Source organism: Larimichthys crocea, unplaced genomic scaffold (assembly GCF_000972845.2).
Source record: "Larimichthys crocea isolate SSNF unplaced genomic scaffold, L_crocea_2.0 scaffold100, whole genome shotgun sequence".
Taxonomy (NCBI): domain Eukaryota; kingdom Metazoa; phylum Chordata; class Actinopteri; family Sciaenidae; genus Larimichthys; species Larimichthys crocea.
Genome location: NW_020851384.1, coordinates 108,739 through 121,273, shown reverse-complemented (window position 1 = coordinate 121,273; position 12,535 = coordinate 108,739). Strand labels below are relative to the sequence as shown.

Here is a 12,535-nt window from a genome sequence, read left to right as displayed (position 1 = left end):
AAAGCTAATGTTAGCATGCTAAGATCTGAGCTGAAAGTGCAATAGCATCAGTTAGCTTAACATATTAACATAATAATAACATAATAACATAATAATAACATAATCACATCTTTACTCATTTCCTCCTGAAGACAGAAGCTCAGATGCTACCGTGACTTCCTGTTTACATAGTTGGCTGTTCCTGATTGGATGATGTTACAGATGTTTCCTAGCAACAGTTTCAAACATTACATCAAACACAGGTTTCAGTTTCACATTTTCTGTCCACATATGACATCATCAGTATGTGATGACATCATCCATTGGTTCTTCAGCAGGCAGAGGGTGGGATCAGGTGGAGGTGGTGTTAGATGATGGTGGTGTTGTACTCCTGAGCCTTCACCATCTGTAAACAGTGAAGTAGGAGTGTGAACAGGTGAAACAACAGGTAAGTCTCCAGTCACATGACCTCATGATGACACACCTCAGCCATTGTCTGAAGGGGGTGGAGTGATGGATGGGGCTTAATATGCAGAAAGAACCATCTGTGCAGCGGCCTCATTGGTTGATTTGCGACAGTCGGTGGCTGAAAACAACAGACTGACATTTTAACCTGTAACATGCTGAAGGTAAAATCTGCTTCCTGTGACATCACACAGGTGTCTCACCTGATCTGTAGACTGACAGCGACTGCAGCCAAACACGGTGAGGTAGGTAGGGTGGCTGTGGCTCGGAGGTAGAGCGGGTCATCCGCTAATCAGGAGATTGTAGGTTCGATCCCCTCCAGTCTGCATGTCGAAGTGTCCTTAGGCAAGATACTGAACCCCAAACTGAAGGCTGCTCCATCAGTGTGTGAATGTGAATGAATGCTTAGCTCCTCAAACTGATGAGCAGCTGGCACCTTGCATGGCAGCCAGTGCCATCAGTGTATGAATGTGTGTGAATTTGTGAATGAGATATGTACAGTCAAAGCGCTTTGAGTGGTCTGAAGACTAGAAAGGCGCTTTATAATTACAGCCTATTTACCATCTAGATTGAGATGCAGAGCCTGAGGACGGAGAAACAACCCAAAACACCTGAAACTCCTCTGCTGCGAATCTGAAGCAAGGAACAAAACAGGAAGTCAGCTGATGAAGAAACGGTTCAGATGGGCAACTTGTAATCAGGTGAACGGTGTCTCCGTCATTCGTACGTCTGTTCTCACACTATGTAACTTTGGGCTCCGGGTCGGGAGAAGTACGTAACGCTTTACAGCACTAAGTCACACAGCAGCAACTATTTCACTGATTTTGTTTGAAAACATCTGGACAACAGCATCTGGACCACAGAATCCATCTCCTAAAATGTTAAGCATGTGAAGTAATAATATTTGATAAGTTCAACATCAAACCAACATGTCTCACCATCAATGAGTTGTAGTGGATCATAGAAAATACAAAAGCATCCAGTATGTAGATGACACTGGTGACAGCTAAAGCAGCTCCCGCCAAAACATTGAAGCCCACAGCTGTGTCCATCTGTGGAGGAAAAACATGTCAGAACAACCATCTCCAGACTAAAGGAACTCAGAGGACTAGGACTTGGTCACCTCCAGAAGGTCTCGGTCAGTAGACCTCAGAGGTCATCGAGGTCAGAGGGCATAGTAATAATTAAAATATTATAGAGTGGGGCTGTGCAGAGGCTTATAGGTCTACATTTAATTGGTAACCAGGTCAGCCAGCACTGCTGTTGGTTAAAAGTCTAGAGGATTCATTTTGGACCAAGTGGAGCTGGAACACAGAAGAGCACTCAGCATGGTGACCAACCAAAGACGATTATCAAGACGAGAGGAAACAAAAACATGGATGATCCGATGAATACCTCAGCTGCAGGTGTGTAGTAAAGTAATGTCACAGCGATAATGAGATACTAACCAGGCAATGGGTCATCGACTTCCCAGCAGCCACTGTTACAGATCCAGCTATGATGAACTGCAAGAGTCCAAATAGAGACACTGTTATCAGGTAAAACGTCACTTGGAGAGCCGAGTCCACCTTCAGTCTCAGAAAAACTCAGACTCACAATCAGAGCTCCCCATGTAAAGGCACCAGAGACAACTGCCAGTGTCCACATGCAGAACAATGACGATCCCGAACAGGAAGTCCATCAGGCCGATGATGATCTGCACCGTCTGCAGGGATGACAGATAATATGTTTATCTGATCACATGTAACAAGTAGTACAATGGTCAAATTGTGTTTCTCACCCAAAGAGCTGGGTGGGTTTTGAGCTGTCGTGATCACATGGGTTACTACTGTCACAACCGCCCGCCATCACTGCAGACGAAGATGCCGACATGTCGGAGATGAACTGAGAGCAGCTGCTGTGATGTGCTGCTTCATAACTGAGCTCCTTGACATACCACGTGAGCACCCACCTGCGAACAGTCACAGCGTGCCAACCAGGAAGTTCAATCATTTAAAAAAAGTTGTTCTTTGTTCTCTGGTTGGACATTAAACTTATTAATTAACTTCTTGTTGCCAAACTGGCATTCTTTGTTCACAACCTTTTTCTGAAACCTGACGTCTTTTTTTAAAGCCACTTCCTCCAGCAACCAACCTGAAGGGTCAGTACTCTGACCTCGTGCTCACCCTCAGCCACCTCCGGTCTGAAATCCCAAGTTACTGACGGAACCATCCTGATGGAGTCCATGTTTGATGTGTTGGATATGCCGGGGGACCTGGTCACAGACTGGATGGACAAACTTAAATGACCTGTTCAGTATCTGGGTAAACAGCTCTAAAACCAGGAGAGGATCTGCAGGTTTGCAGCCTGGAATAAACTTTGGTACGAATATCATCCCAGTGTAAAATTAAGAACCACCACCAACATCATTCAGTCCAAAGGCACTGATCTGGACGTTGTCGCTGAGTTTCCAGATCTTTGATCACACTGACGTTCTCAATATGATGTTGGATAAGATGATGCAGGTAATTAAACATGTGCAGCTCTCTGATTGGCCATGAGGTCATCCCATATGACATCACTTCCTGTCCAGAGAGGAAGTGTTTTTTTTTTAATGGACTGTGGTCAGCAGCAGTTTGAATGTTCAACATGAAACAAATGTTTTTTATTTAGTTTCACAATCAGAAGAAGAAAAATAGATTCACACAGTTTCTACAAAAATACTTTGATTTAGTCCAAACCTCAAGAGTCTGTATGACCCGGTCCACATCAGACCAGTCTCAACCAGTCAAAACCAGTCCTGTCCAGTTTAAACCAGTGTAGGCTGGGTCAGACTGGATCAGTTCCAGATTTTGTATAAAGTGTCTCAGCTGCAGCAGAAATCAGGTGGTGTGCCTTGACAGTTTGAGCTAAAGCCCTTCCCTCTTCTGATGTGTCACAGGTGATGTCATACACCTTTGAATGACATTCACTTGTCAGAACAAAAAAGACACTCTGTTGTTGCCCTTCAAAATAAAACCCAAACACACTCGTCACAAAGTTCACCTGGAGACTCACCTGCAGGAAACACATCACGATTAATAGCTTGGCTTCAAACCATCGACTCAACATTACGAATGAGTTAGCAGAATGTTGAAAAATTTTCCAGTCAAACTTGAATTGACAATCAGACATTTGCTTCAATCAAAATTTAACGTTTCTGTAAATCTTGTCCAGGGTTACCTAAACACATGTCCAGCTTTAGCCTAGCGTAGTGAAAAGACTGGAGTTGGGTGGAACTGTTAGCCTAGCTGAGCATAAAGATAAGTCAATTAAGTCAATTCATCAATCTTCAAGTTCTACTTTGGTGATCTGACACATGAATTCACAAACCATCCTGGCAGGTGAACTTTGATTGGACAGAGAACTGAAGAGACTTGAAGATACTGTGAACCGCTGAGCTAAACTAATTCAGCTAATTAAACATCACTTCATCATCCAGAAACTTTCACTGCAGCACTTCCTGTAAGTGTCTTTGTGTTGAGCTAGGCTAACCCCATCGTGGGCCCTTCTCTGGACACAGGTGGCCTCTCGTGTCCGATCAGATGAAGTGCTTCAGTCCAGGCTCTTCTTTACAGTATTTACAGTCTCAGCAGGTTTTGGTTCAAATCGTCCACATGACTTCTTTGGAATTTCATGAACAAGAAAATCACGTTTCATTTGACTTCATCTCAACACAAACTGATCAAAAGGTCACATTTTCAAACATCGCTGTAAAAAAAGACGATTCATTCAGAGACCTTTGACAGAAATATTATTGACGAGTGTGCAGATAATTACAGAACATACAGCGCAGTAGGTAGTTTGATGTCTTCAGTCAGAACAGGAGCTCATAAATGATTCAAATAAATACGACAGTTTGTTTTCAGACCAGTTTCATCAGGTAAACTTCACATTTTCATCTGTCGCTGTAACAAAAAGTCAGTGCAAATTATGCATCTGTAAACATCAAACAATGTTCATCAGTTTGTGACTGAAGGGAAAGAACGATTGAGGTTCAGAGGTCCAGCAGAGGAGAAAGAGGAGAGCTGCACCCACAAAAACTATCATCTCAACTCAAAACAGATTAATGCTGCACGTGCTGTGATGGGTCTATTTTGGACCTGAACATAAAGTTATGTGGAGGATCTGATGGTGCCTCTGGACTGAAGACTTAAGTGATGTTTGTGTTACAGTATAGTTTTGATGCTGAAAGAAAGATTTTTTTTTGTATATTTACATTAATTTGATGAACTGACCCTCAGGTTGTAGTTTAAAAAGTCCTTGTTGGTGCAGCCCTCCAGATCATGGTGTTAAATGTCACAGATCACTGACGTGATGATCTGAGCGTCACAGTAAATGATCACCCTTAAAGTCTCTGCAGCTACCCATCATGCCCTGCTCCAACACCTCCCGTCATCAATCCCCGTTGGACTCAATGACCTTCTCGGCCAAGATCTCCTGGAAGGTGGAGAGCTGCTTCATCTGCTCTGTCTGCATCGAGTGTCTCCTCATCAGCTTCTTCTTCATCTTAAAGTCGGGGCCCCGTTTGGGCGAGGCCGGGGCCACAGGGACCAGAATCTTGTGCCCAGAGTGGATGGGGGATGTGGGCTTGCCATTGGCCCGGATATCAGGGATGGGTCTCTGGGGGTTGATGTTGAGTGGAGGCAGGAAGCCAGGTCTGGTGTGGGAGATGTGGTCCAGCAGGAGGGTCCCGGAGCCTCTGCGTTCCAGGAGTCCAGGTGGACGTCTGCGCATGGTGATGGGGGAAACCGAGTTGGAGATATTTTCCAGAGACTCCCTGGAGGAGCTGGTGACCAGGGAGAGGGGTGAGGCATTGTACCTCCGCCGCTCAACAGAAACCCGACCAGAGTCTGGAGATCCAGGGATGGACTCTGGGCAAAGGTGGGTATCTGACTCGTAGTGCTCCATCCGGGTCAGTTTGGGGTGAGCCAGGGCCCGGGCCACAACTGCCCCAGGTCCACCGGCGTTCTCCTGGGACTCTGGGGCAGTGTTCCTGCGGTACAGGATCTGGTGCTGTTGGACTTTATCAGCCCAGGATGAACCAGAAAGAGCTGCACAGTCTTCAGAGCAGGACCGGTCAATGAGTTTTGGGGAACAGGGGTCGTGAGTCTCAATGCTGTGTCGCCGTGACAACAGAGGTCTGACCTGATCTGTGATGGACAGACCATTAATCTCAGCGATCGTCCTGCTGAGGTCGCAGCTGCCCTCCTCCTCAAGACCTCCGTCAACCCTCTCCTGAGGAACCCCGCTCAGCACTGATGGTGCCACCAGGCCCCAGGGCTCCGAGTTTAACCTCTTCAGCAGTTTGCGTGGTGGAGGTCTCTTTTCTCCTGGAGGTCGAGCTGAAGGTAAAGGTAAAGCAGAGGTGAGAGCAAAGCTGAAGATGCCCTCCTCGTCTTTGCTCTTGTCTCCTGCTGGTGAGGAGGTGCCAATCTCCACCTCAGAGGGAGACATGCAGGCTGGGGAAAGTTTGTCCACGATACCTGGTGAGGGGGGGGAGTTGAGATACTGCTTGGTCTTCTTGGTACCTGACGGAGACGTGTCTGTGGTGATGATGATCACCTCCTTGCCTTTAGCCTTACAGGCATCAAGCAGCACCTGCAGAGTGTCGCGGTCTCCCTTGTTGATTGCGTGGACAAGGGCGGAGGAGCCGGAGTAGTCTTTGAGGCTGGGATCAGCTCCATTCTCCAGCAGGAAAGAGACCACCTCCTTTCCAGCCTGCTCGGCACAGGCGTGCATCAGCGCCGTCCTCCCACTTTTGTCTGGAATGTTTGGATCTGCACCTTTCTCCAGCAGGTACCTGACCATCCTCTGCCGGGTTTGCGGGTCATCGTAGGTCGCTAAGCAGGCGGCAGAAATTGGAGTTTCCCCGCGCTCGTTGCCCTCATTGATGTAAGCTCCACCTTCCAACAACAGCCGGGTCAGCCTCAGCTTCCCCTGGAAGACTGCTTTGAGGAGAGCATTCCCCTCGGTCTGCAGGGGTCCTCCATCTCCCATGATCCCTTGTTTCACCTCAGACCTCGTGTCCACTAGAAGCTAGCTTAATGCTGCCTGTCCATCCTCCATGAGAAGTAACGTGATCTGCAGGAGAAACACACAAGAGGTAAGTTTATCTGACATTTACCACTATCTTAGCAGAGCAGGGATGTAACAGGTAAACATGAGGAACAACCTGAGAACCTCGAGAACGTGTCCACACCGATAAACTGCTTTTTATAAACCAGCAGTGTCTGTACAGGTGCCGTCTGCACATGACTCTTACCTGGAAGGTTGAAGTATCGTCTAATGAAAGATGGATCAGCTGACAGATAAATGTCTCTGCGTGTCAGAAAACTGTATTCAGTCAATAAATCCTAAAAGACACGATGAAAGAGGCTGAACTGGCTGTTTGTCTGTCTGTACCTGGAGGTGTACACAGTGACATCACAGTGACATCACTGATGAGTCAGAGAGCAAACAGCAGAGGCGACAAACACCAAAGGCACACCGAGTGAAATGATGATGATGAAAAACCACACACATACATTAAACCTGAACATGTGACCTGAAAGACTAACTGTCAACACCTGCTCAGGTGAGAGATCCGGAGGAGTTAAAGGTCAGGTGATCTAATAAACACTGAAACATTTTTCATGCTGTGATCATTCAGTGTTTATTTATCATTTTGCACACAGACTTTAATAAAGTTATAGCTTCAGGTGACAGAAAACATGACAATGACAAACAACGCACACACACACAGAACACACAGGTACAGGTGGACTTTGTACCTGTCTGCAGTCAGTCTGTCATCAGGGTGTGTTGAAGCTACGTTTTTTTCAGACATCCAGCAAATGGAATAGTGGACGCCGCTGTTTTCAGAGACTGTGTGAGAAGGAAGAAGAACGCTTTTCTTAAACAACGTCCTAAACATTTGTCCTAAACACTTGTCCTAAACATTTGTCCTAAACACTCGTCCTAAACACTCGTCCTAAACACTCGTCCTAAACATTTCTCCTAAACACTTGTCCTAAACACTTTTCTTAAACACTCGTCCTAAACACTTGTCCCAAACACTTGTGCTAAACATTTGTCCCAAACACTTGTCCTAAACACTTGTCCTAAACATTTGTCCTAAACACTTGTCCTAAACACTCGTCCTAAACACTCGTCCTAAACACTTTTCTTAAACACTTGTCCTAAACACTTGTCCTAAACACTCGCCCTAAACACTCGTCCTAAACACTTGTCCTAAACACTTTTCTTAAACACTTGTCCTAAACATTTGTCCCAAACACTTGTCCTAAACATTTGTCCTAAACACTTGTCCTAAACATTTGTCCTAAACACTCGTCCTAAACATTTGTCCCAAACACTTGTCCTAAACACTTGTCCTAAACATTTGTCCTAAACACTTGTCCTAAACATTTGTCCTAAACACTTGTCCTAAACACTTGTCCTAAACACTTGTCCTAAACACTTGTCCTAAACACTTGTCCTAAACACTTGTCCTAAACACTTGTCCTAAACACTTGTCCTAAACACTTGTCCTAAACACTTGTCCTAAACACTTGTCCTAAACACTTGTCCTAAACACTTGTCCTAAACACTTGTCCTAAACACTTGTCCTAAACACTTGTCCTAAACACTTGTCCTAAACACTTGTCCTAAACACTTGTCCTAAACACTTGTCCTAAACACTTGTCCTAAACACTTGTCCTAAACACTTGTCCTAAACACTTGTCCTAAACACTTGTCCTAAACACTTGTCCTAAACACTTGTCCTAAACACTTGTCCTAAACACTTGTCCTAAACACTTGTCCTAAACACTTGTCCTAAACACTTGTCCTAAACACTTGTCCTAAACACTTGTCCTAAACACTTGTCCTAAACACTTGTCCTAAACACTTGTCCTAAACACTTGTCCTAAACACTTGTCCTAAACACTTGTCCTAAACACTTGTCCTAAACACTTGTCCTAAACACTTGTCCTAAACACTTGTCCTAAACACTTGTCCTAAACACTTGTCCTAAACACTTGTCCTAAACACTTGTCCTAAACACTTGTCCTAAACACTTGTCCTAAACACTCGTCCTAAACATTTGTCCTAAACACTCGTCCTAAACACTTGTCCTAAACACTCGTCCTAAACACTTGTCCTAAACACTCGTCCTAAACACTTTTCTTAAACACTCGTCCTAAACTAAACACACTAATGTCACATTCATGTTTTACATTCATTTAATGTTCAGGATAACTTATTAACAACGTCTGATAGCGTTGACACAACGTTTGTCAATCAGCTCCACAGTCAACAACAGAACACACTTCATGACCAAAGTTTTTACATCACGTCAACACGTATGTTCTTATCCACACGCTCTGCTCAGGAACTTTGTTTGCTTCTCAATGACTCAGCACTTTTTTTGTAGCTGCAGCATTGAATTGTGCAACAGCATTATCTCCTTTCCTTTGGTAAAGGATTGTCTGGTGTGTCCTCTGAAGGAGACAGGAAAGGAAGCACTGAAGCTCCCAAGACTTTCGGCTCTGCAGCTGGTGAAGCAGCCTGCAGACAGATCTCAGGGCTCAAAGTCAGATGAACCGTTCTCAGGTGACCTCGACTTCACACCTGTCTGTCTGTCCTTAAACAATCTGGCCAAAGCAAGAATAGCAAAATTAACTGAGATTAAAAAATAATAATTCATTCAAGTAAAACTAATATCTGTCTCTCTGTCTACCTGTCTGTCTCTCTCTGTCTGTAACCACCTGTCTGTCTCTCTGTGGAGGAATGCGGCTCACTCACCGGATGGTTCTACGTCATCCCGCCGCTCTGACGCAGTCATTTCTATATTTACACACCGGTTGCGAAGTTAACGGCGGCAGCACCGAGCACGCGCTGATGCACACACACGTGCACGCGCTGATGCACACACTCTGGTTCGTTTTTACTGCATCATCATCAGACTATCACATCAAAGCGTTAAAATCACTGGAAACACACACACACACACACACACACACACACACACACTGCAACACACACACACACACACACACACACACATTGCAACGCACACGCCGGAAGGAGCCGTTAAGATGGAGATGGAGGAAACATGCAGATGTTCTGTCCTCTTACCGCCGAGCTCAAGAAGCAGCTTCATCTTCATCATGTCACAGACCGTTACCGCCGACAGTTACAGACCGTTACCGACCGTTACCGACCGTTACAGACCGTTACCGTCGGGTTGCGGAGTGTTTACTGAGAGGAGATGCTGCACCGACACTCCTCCTCCTCCTGTCAGAGCCGCTCACAGCTGATCCACAGCCCGGAGGAGGAGCACCAACACACGGCCCCCCCACCGGGTATTAACCCCTTAAAGAGAGAGAGACAGGTGAGAGACAGACAGAGACAGAGAGAGAGAGAGACAGGTGAGAGACAGACAGACAGACAGACAGACAGACAGAGAAACAGGTGAGAGACAGACAGAGAGACAGAGAAACAGGTGAGAGACAGACAGAGACACAGAAAGAGAGACAGGTGAGAGACAGACAGACAGACAGACAGAGAAACAGATGAGAGACAGACAGAGACACAGAGAGAGAGACAGGTGAGAGACAGACAGAGACACAGAGAGAGAGACAGGTGAGAGACAGACAGACAGACAGAGAAACAGGTGAGAGACATACGGAGAGAGAAACAGATGAGAGAGACAGATGAGAGAGAGAGACAGACATACAGAGAGAGAGACAGGTGAGGGACAGACAGAGAGAGAGACAGACATACAGAGAGAGAGACAGGTGAGGGAGAAACATACAGAGAGAGAGACAGGTGAGGGAGAGATAGTTGAGAGAGAGACACACAGAGAGAGACAGGTGAGCGAGAGAGACAAATAGACAGGTATATATTTACATATATATGTATAATAAACATTTTTCTTGTTAAAGTGATGATAAAAATAAAATACTGCAGGACACACACACACACACACACACACACACACTGTTGCTATTATGGAAACACAGTTTCTATGGCAACAGATGTGCTGGATTCCTGCAGAAGTGTTCCCACGGTGACACACAGCTCTTTCCCTCACTGACACACACACACACACACACACACACACGCACACACACACACACACGCACACACGCACACACGCACGCACACACACTCGCGCGCGCACACACACACGCACACGCGCGCGCACACACACACACACACAATAATTAGCATGAAAGTGCTTTTTTGATTCATGTTAGCCGGTTAGCTTAGCATAAAGTGTGTATAAACATTAATAATCAGTCAACAAGAACACAAATAAATCAAATAAAACAACAGTAATCGGATTATTTTAGAGAATCCAAGTAAATAAATCAGAGTGTTGTTCTCACAGTTCACTACTCTGGTGGTCCAAGCTGAGTTTGTCAGTTCTGGTCCGGTGGATCCAGAACCTTTCTGATCGCAGCTGAAGTCAGATTCTGCAGCCATTGATCAGAACATGTGAACACTGTATGATGTATAATCTATGTACACGTTGAACCTGCTGAATATTAACCTTTATATGTACAAACTGCAGAGGTCAAAGGTCACAGATGCACAGAGTGAATGACCTCGACTGTGTTTACAGGCTCTGATTCAACCAATCAGAGCGGAGCACATTCTCTCCGTCTGACTCAGCATATCTTCTTCTTCTTCGTCCTCTTCTTTGACCTCGTCTTCTTCTTCTTCTTCTCCTCCTCTTGTTTTGCTGTGGTTGGACGATGCACGCCAAAGGAAACTCCTGGTAAAACTTAATTTGCCTTTATTTCGTTTTCTTCTGGTGAACCCAGATCAGATTCTGTTTTTTCAGGACGCTCTCTTTTCTGAAATCACTGAAAAACAGAAATGTAACAAATGTAACTTAAATGTAACATAAGTGACAACAAGGGAGAATTAATCTAAATTCAAAATGTAACAGATTTTCTACATTTGGTAAATTTTTTACAAACACACTAAAAAAATATTTATACTACTTATGTATTTTAATTGCATAGAAAATTTTCATTTTCAATTGAATTACATAAACTCAAAGTGCTTCCACTACACAGTAGTGTAGTAGTAACCAGATTTATGCATTAAATTCAATATTAATAAAGACATTTGTTTGTCCAAATCCAACAGAGAAAATGAATTCAGTCATTTTGAGTTTATTTAGTACTATTACATAAATCATATTACTTGCTTCGCATTAAGTTTATTAGTAAATCTAACTATGTTATTGAAATGGATGGAAATTTTGATATAATTGAAATGCAAGTAATATGATGTAAGTAATGTAAGTGGACTACATATATATATATTTTTTAATAACACATTACTCTGATCACTTTAAATCTGTTAATAAAATCATTTGAATTTATTGTAAAGTCACTGAATTTAACTGAAAAAATGTCTTTAGTGTGATCTCTGCTTTCACAGTGCATTGAATGGACATAATAGAGTGCAGTGAATAAATTCAGTAGAGTGCAGTAAATAAACACAGTAGAGTGCGGTAAATAAACACAGTAGAGTGCAGTAAATAAACGCAGTAGAGTGCGGTAAATAAATGCAGTAGAGTGCAGTAAATAAACACAGTAGAGTGCAGTAAATAAACGCAGTAGAGTGTGGTAAATCAACACAGTAGAGTGCAGTAAATAAATGCAGTAGAATTCGGTAAATAAACGCAGTAGAGTGCAGTAAATAAACGCAGTAGAGTGCGGTAAATAAACACAGCAGAGTGCAGTAAATAAATGCAGTAGAATTCGGTAAATAAACGCAGTAGAGTGCAGTAAATCAACACAGTAGAGTGCAGTGAATAAACACAGTAGAGTGCAGTAAATAAACACAGTAGAGTGCAGTGAATAAACACAGTAGAGTGCAGTAAATAAACACAGTAGAGTGAAGTAAATAAACATAGTAGAGTGCAGTAAATAAACGCAGTAGAGTGCAGTAAATCAACGCAGTAGAGTGCAGTAAACAAACACAGTAGAGTGCAGTGAATAAACACAGTAGAGTGCAGTAAATAAACGCAGTAGAGTGCAGTAAATAAATGCAGTAGAGTGCAGTAAAT

General features: G+C 44.0%; 1 protein-coding gene and 2 long non-coding RNA genes across 5 annotated transcripts; 1 reads left to right on the top strand and 2 right to left on the bottom strand.

The window, feature by feature from the left end:
• Positions 1–268: 268 nt before the first annotated feature.
• Positions 269–789, bottom strand: LOC109139813 (uncharacterized). The gene is made up of 3 exons (XR_002042326.2): positions 648–789; positions 464–565; positions 269–385 (listed from the first exon to the last, which is right to left on the bottom strand). It is a non-coding gene; the product is annotated as an uncharacterized LOC109139813 (long non-coding RNA).
• On the top strand, positions 330–2,685 carry LOC113744676 (uncharacterized). The gene is made up of 4 exons (XR_003461731.1): positions 330–427; positions 639–689; positions 1,013–1,145; positions 2,557–2,685. It is a non-coding gene; the product is annotated as an uncharacterized LOC113744676 (long non-coding RNA).
• Positions 2,686–3,131: 446 nt separating this feature from the next.
• On the bottom strand, positions 3,132–11,226 carry ankrd34a (ankyrin repeat domain 34A). 3 transcript variants are annotated; one of them, XM_019264590.2, is made up of 4 exons: positions 10,839–11,226; positions 9,583–9,819; positions 7,236–7,329; positions 3,132–6,546 (listed from the first exon to the last, which is right to left on the bottom strand). In XM_019264590.2, exon 4 carries the CDS (start codon positions 6,460–6,462, stop codon positions 4,861–4,863), a length of 1,602 nt encoding a protein of 533 aa, XP_019120135.1. In that variant the 5' UTR covers positions 6,463–6,546; positions 7,236–7,329; positions 9,583–9,819; positions 10,839–11,226; the 3' UTR covers positions 3,132–4,860. The 3 variants fall into 3 exon arrangements, with proteins under 3 accessions (XP_019120135.1, XP_027131113.1, XP_027131112.1); XM_027275312.1 differs by lacking the exon at positions 7,236–7,329; XM_027275311.1 differs by lacking the exon at positions 10,839–11,226 and having other exon boundaries at positions 9,583–9,858.
• Between the last annotated feature and the right edge of the window lie 1,309 nt (positions 11,227–12,535).

Bases quoted from the DNA above. Each gene is read 5' to 3' on its own strand.
- ankrd34a (XM_019264590.2), bottom strand. From the start codon at position 6,462: ATGGGAGATGGAGGACCCCTGCAGACCGAGGGGAATGCTCTCCTCAAA.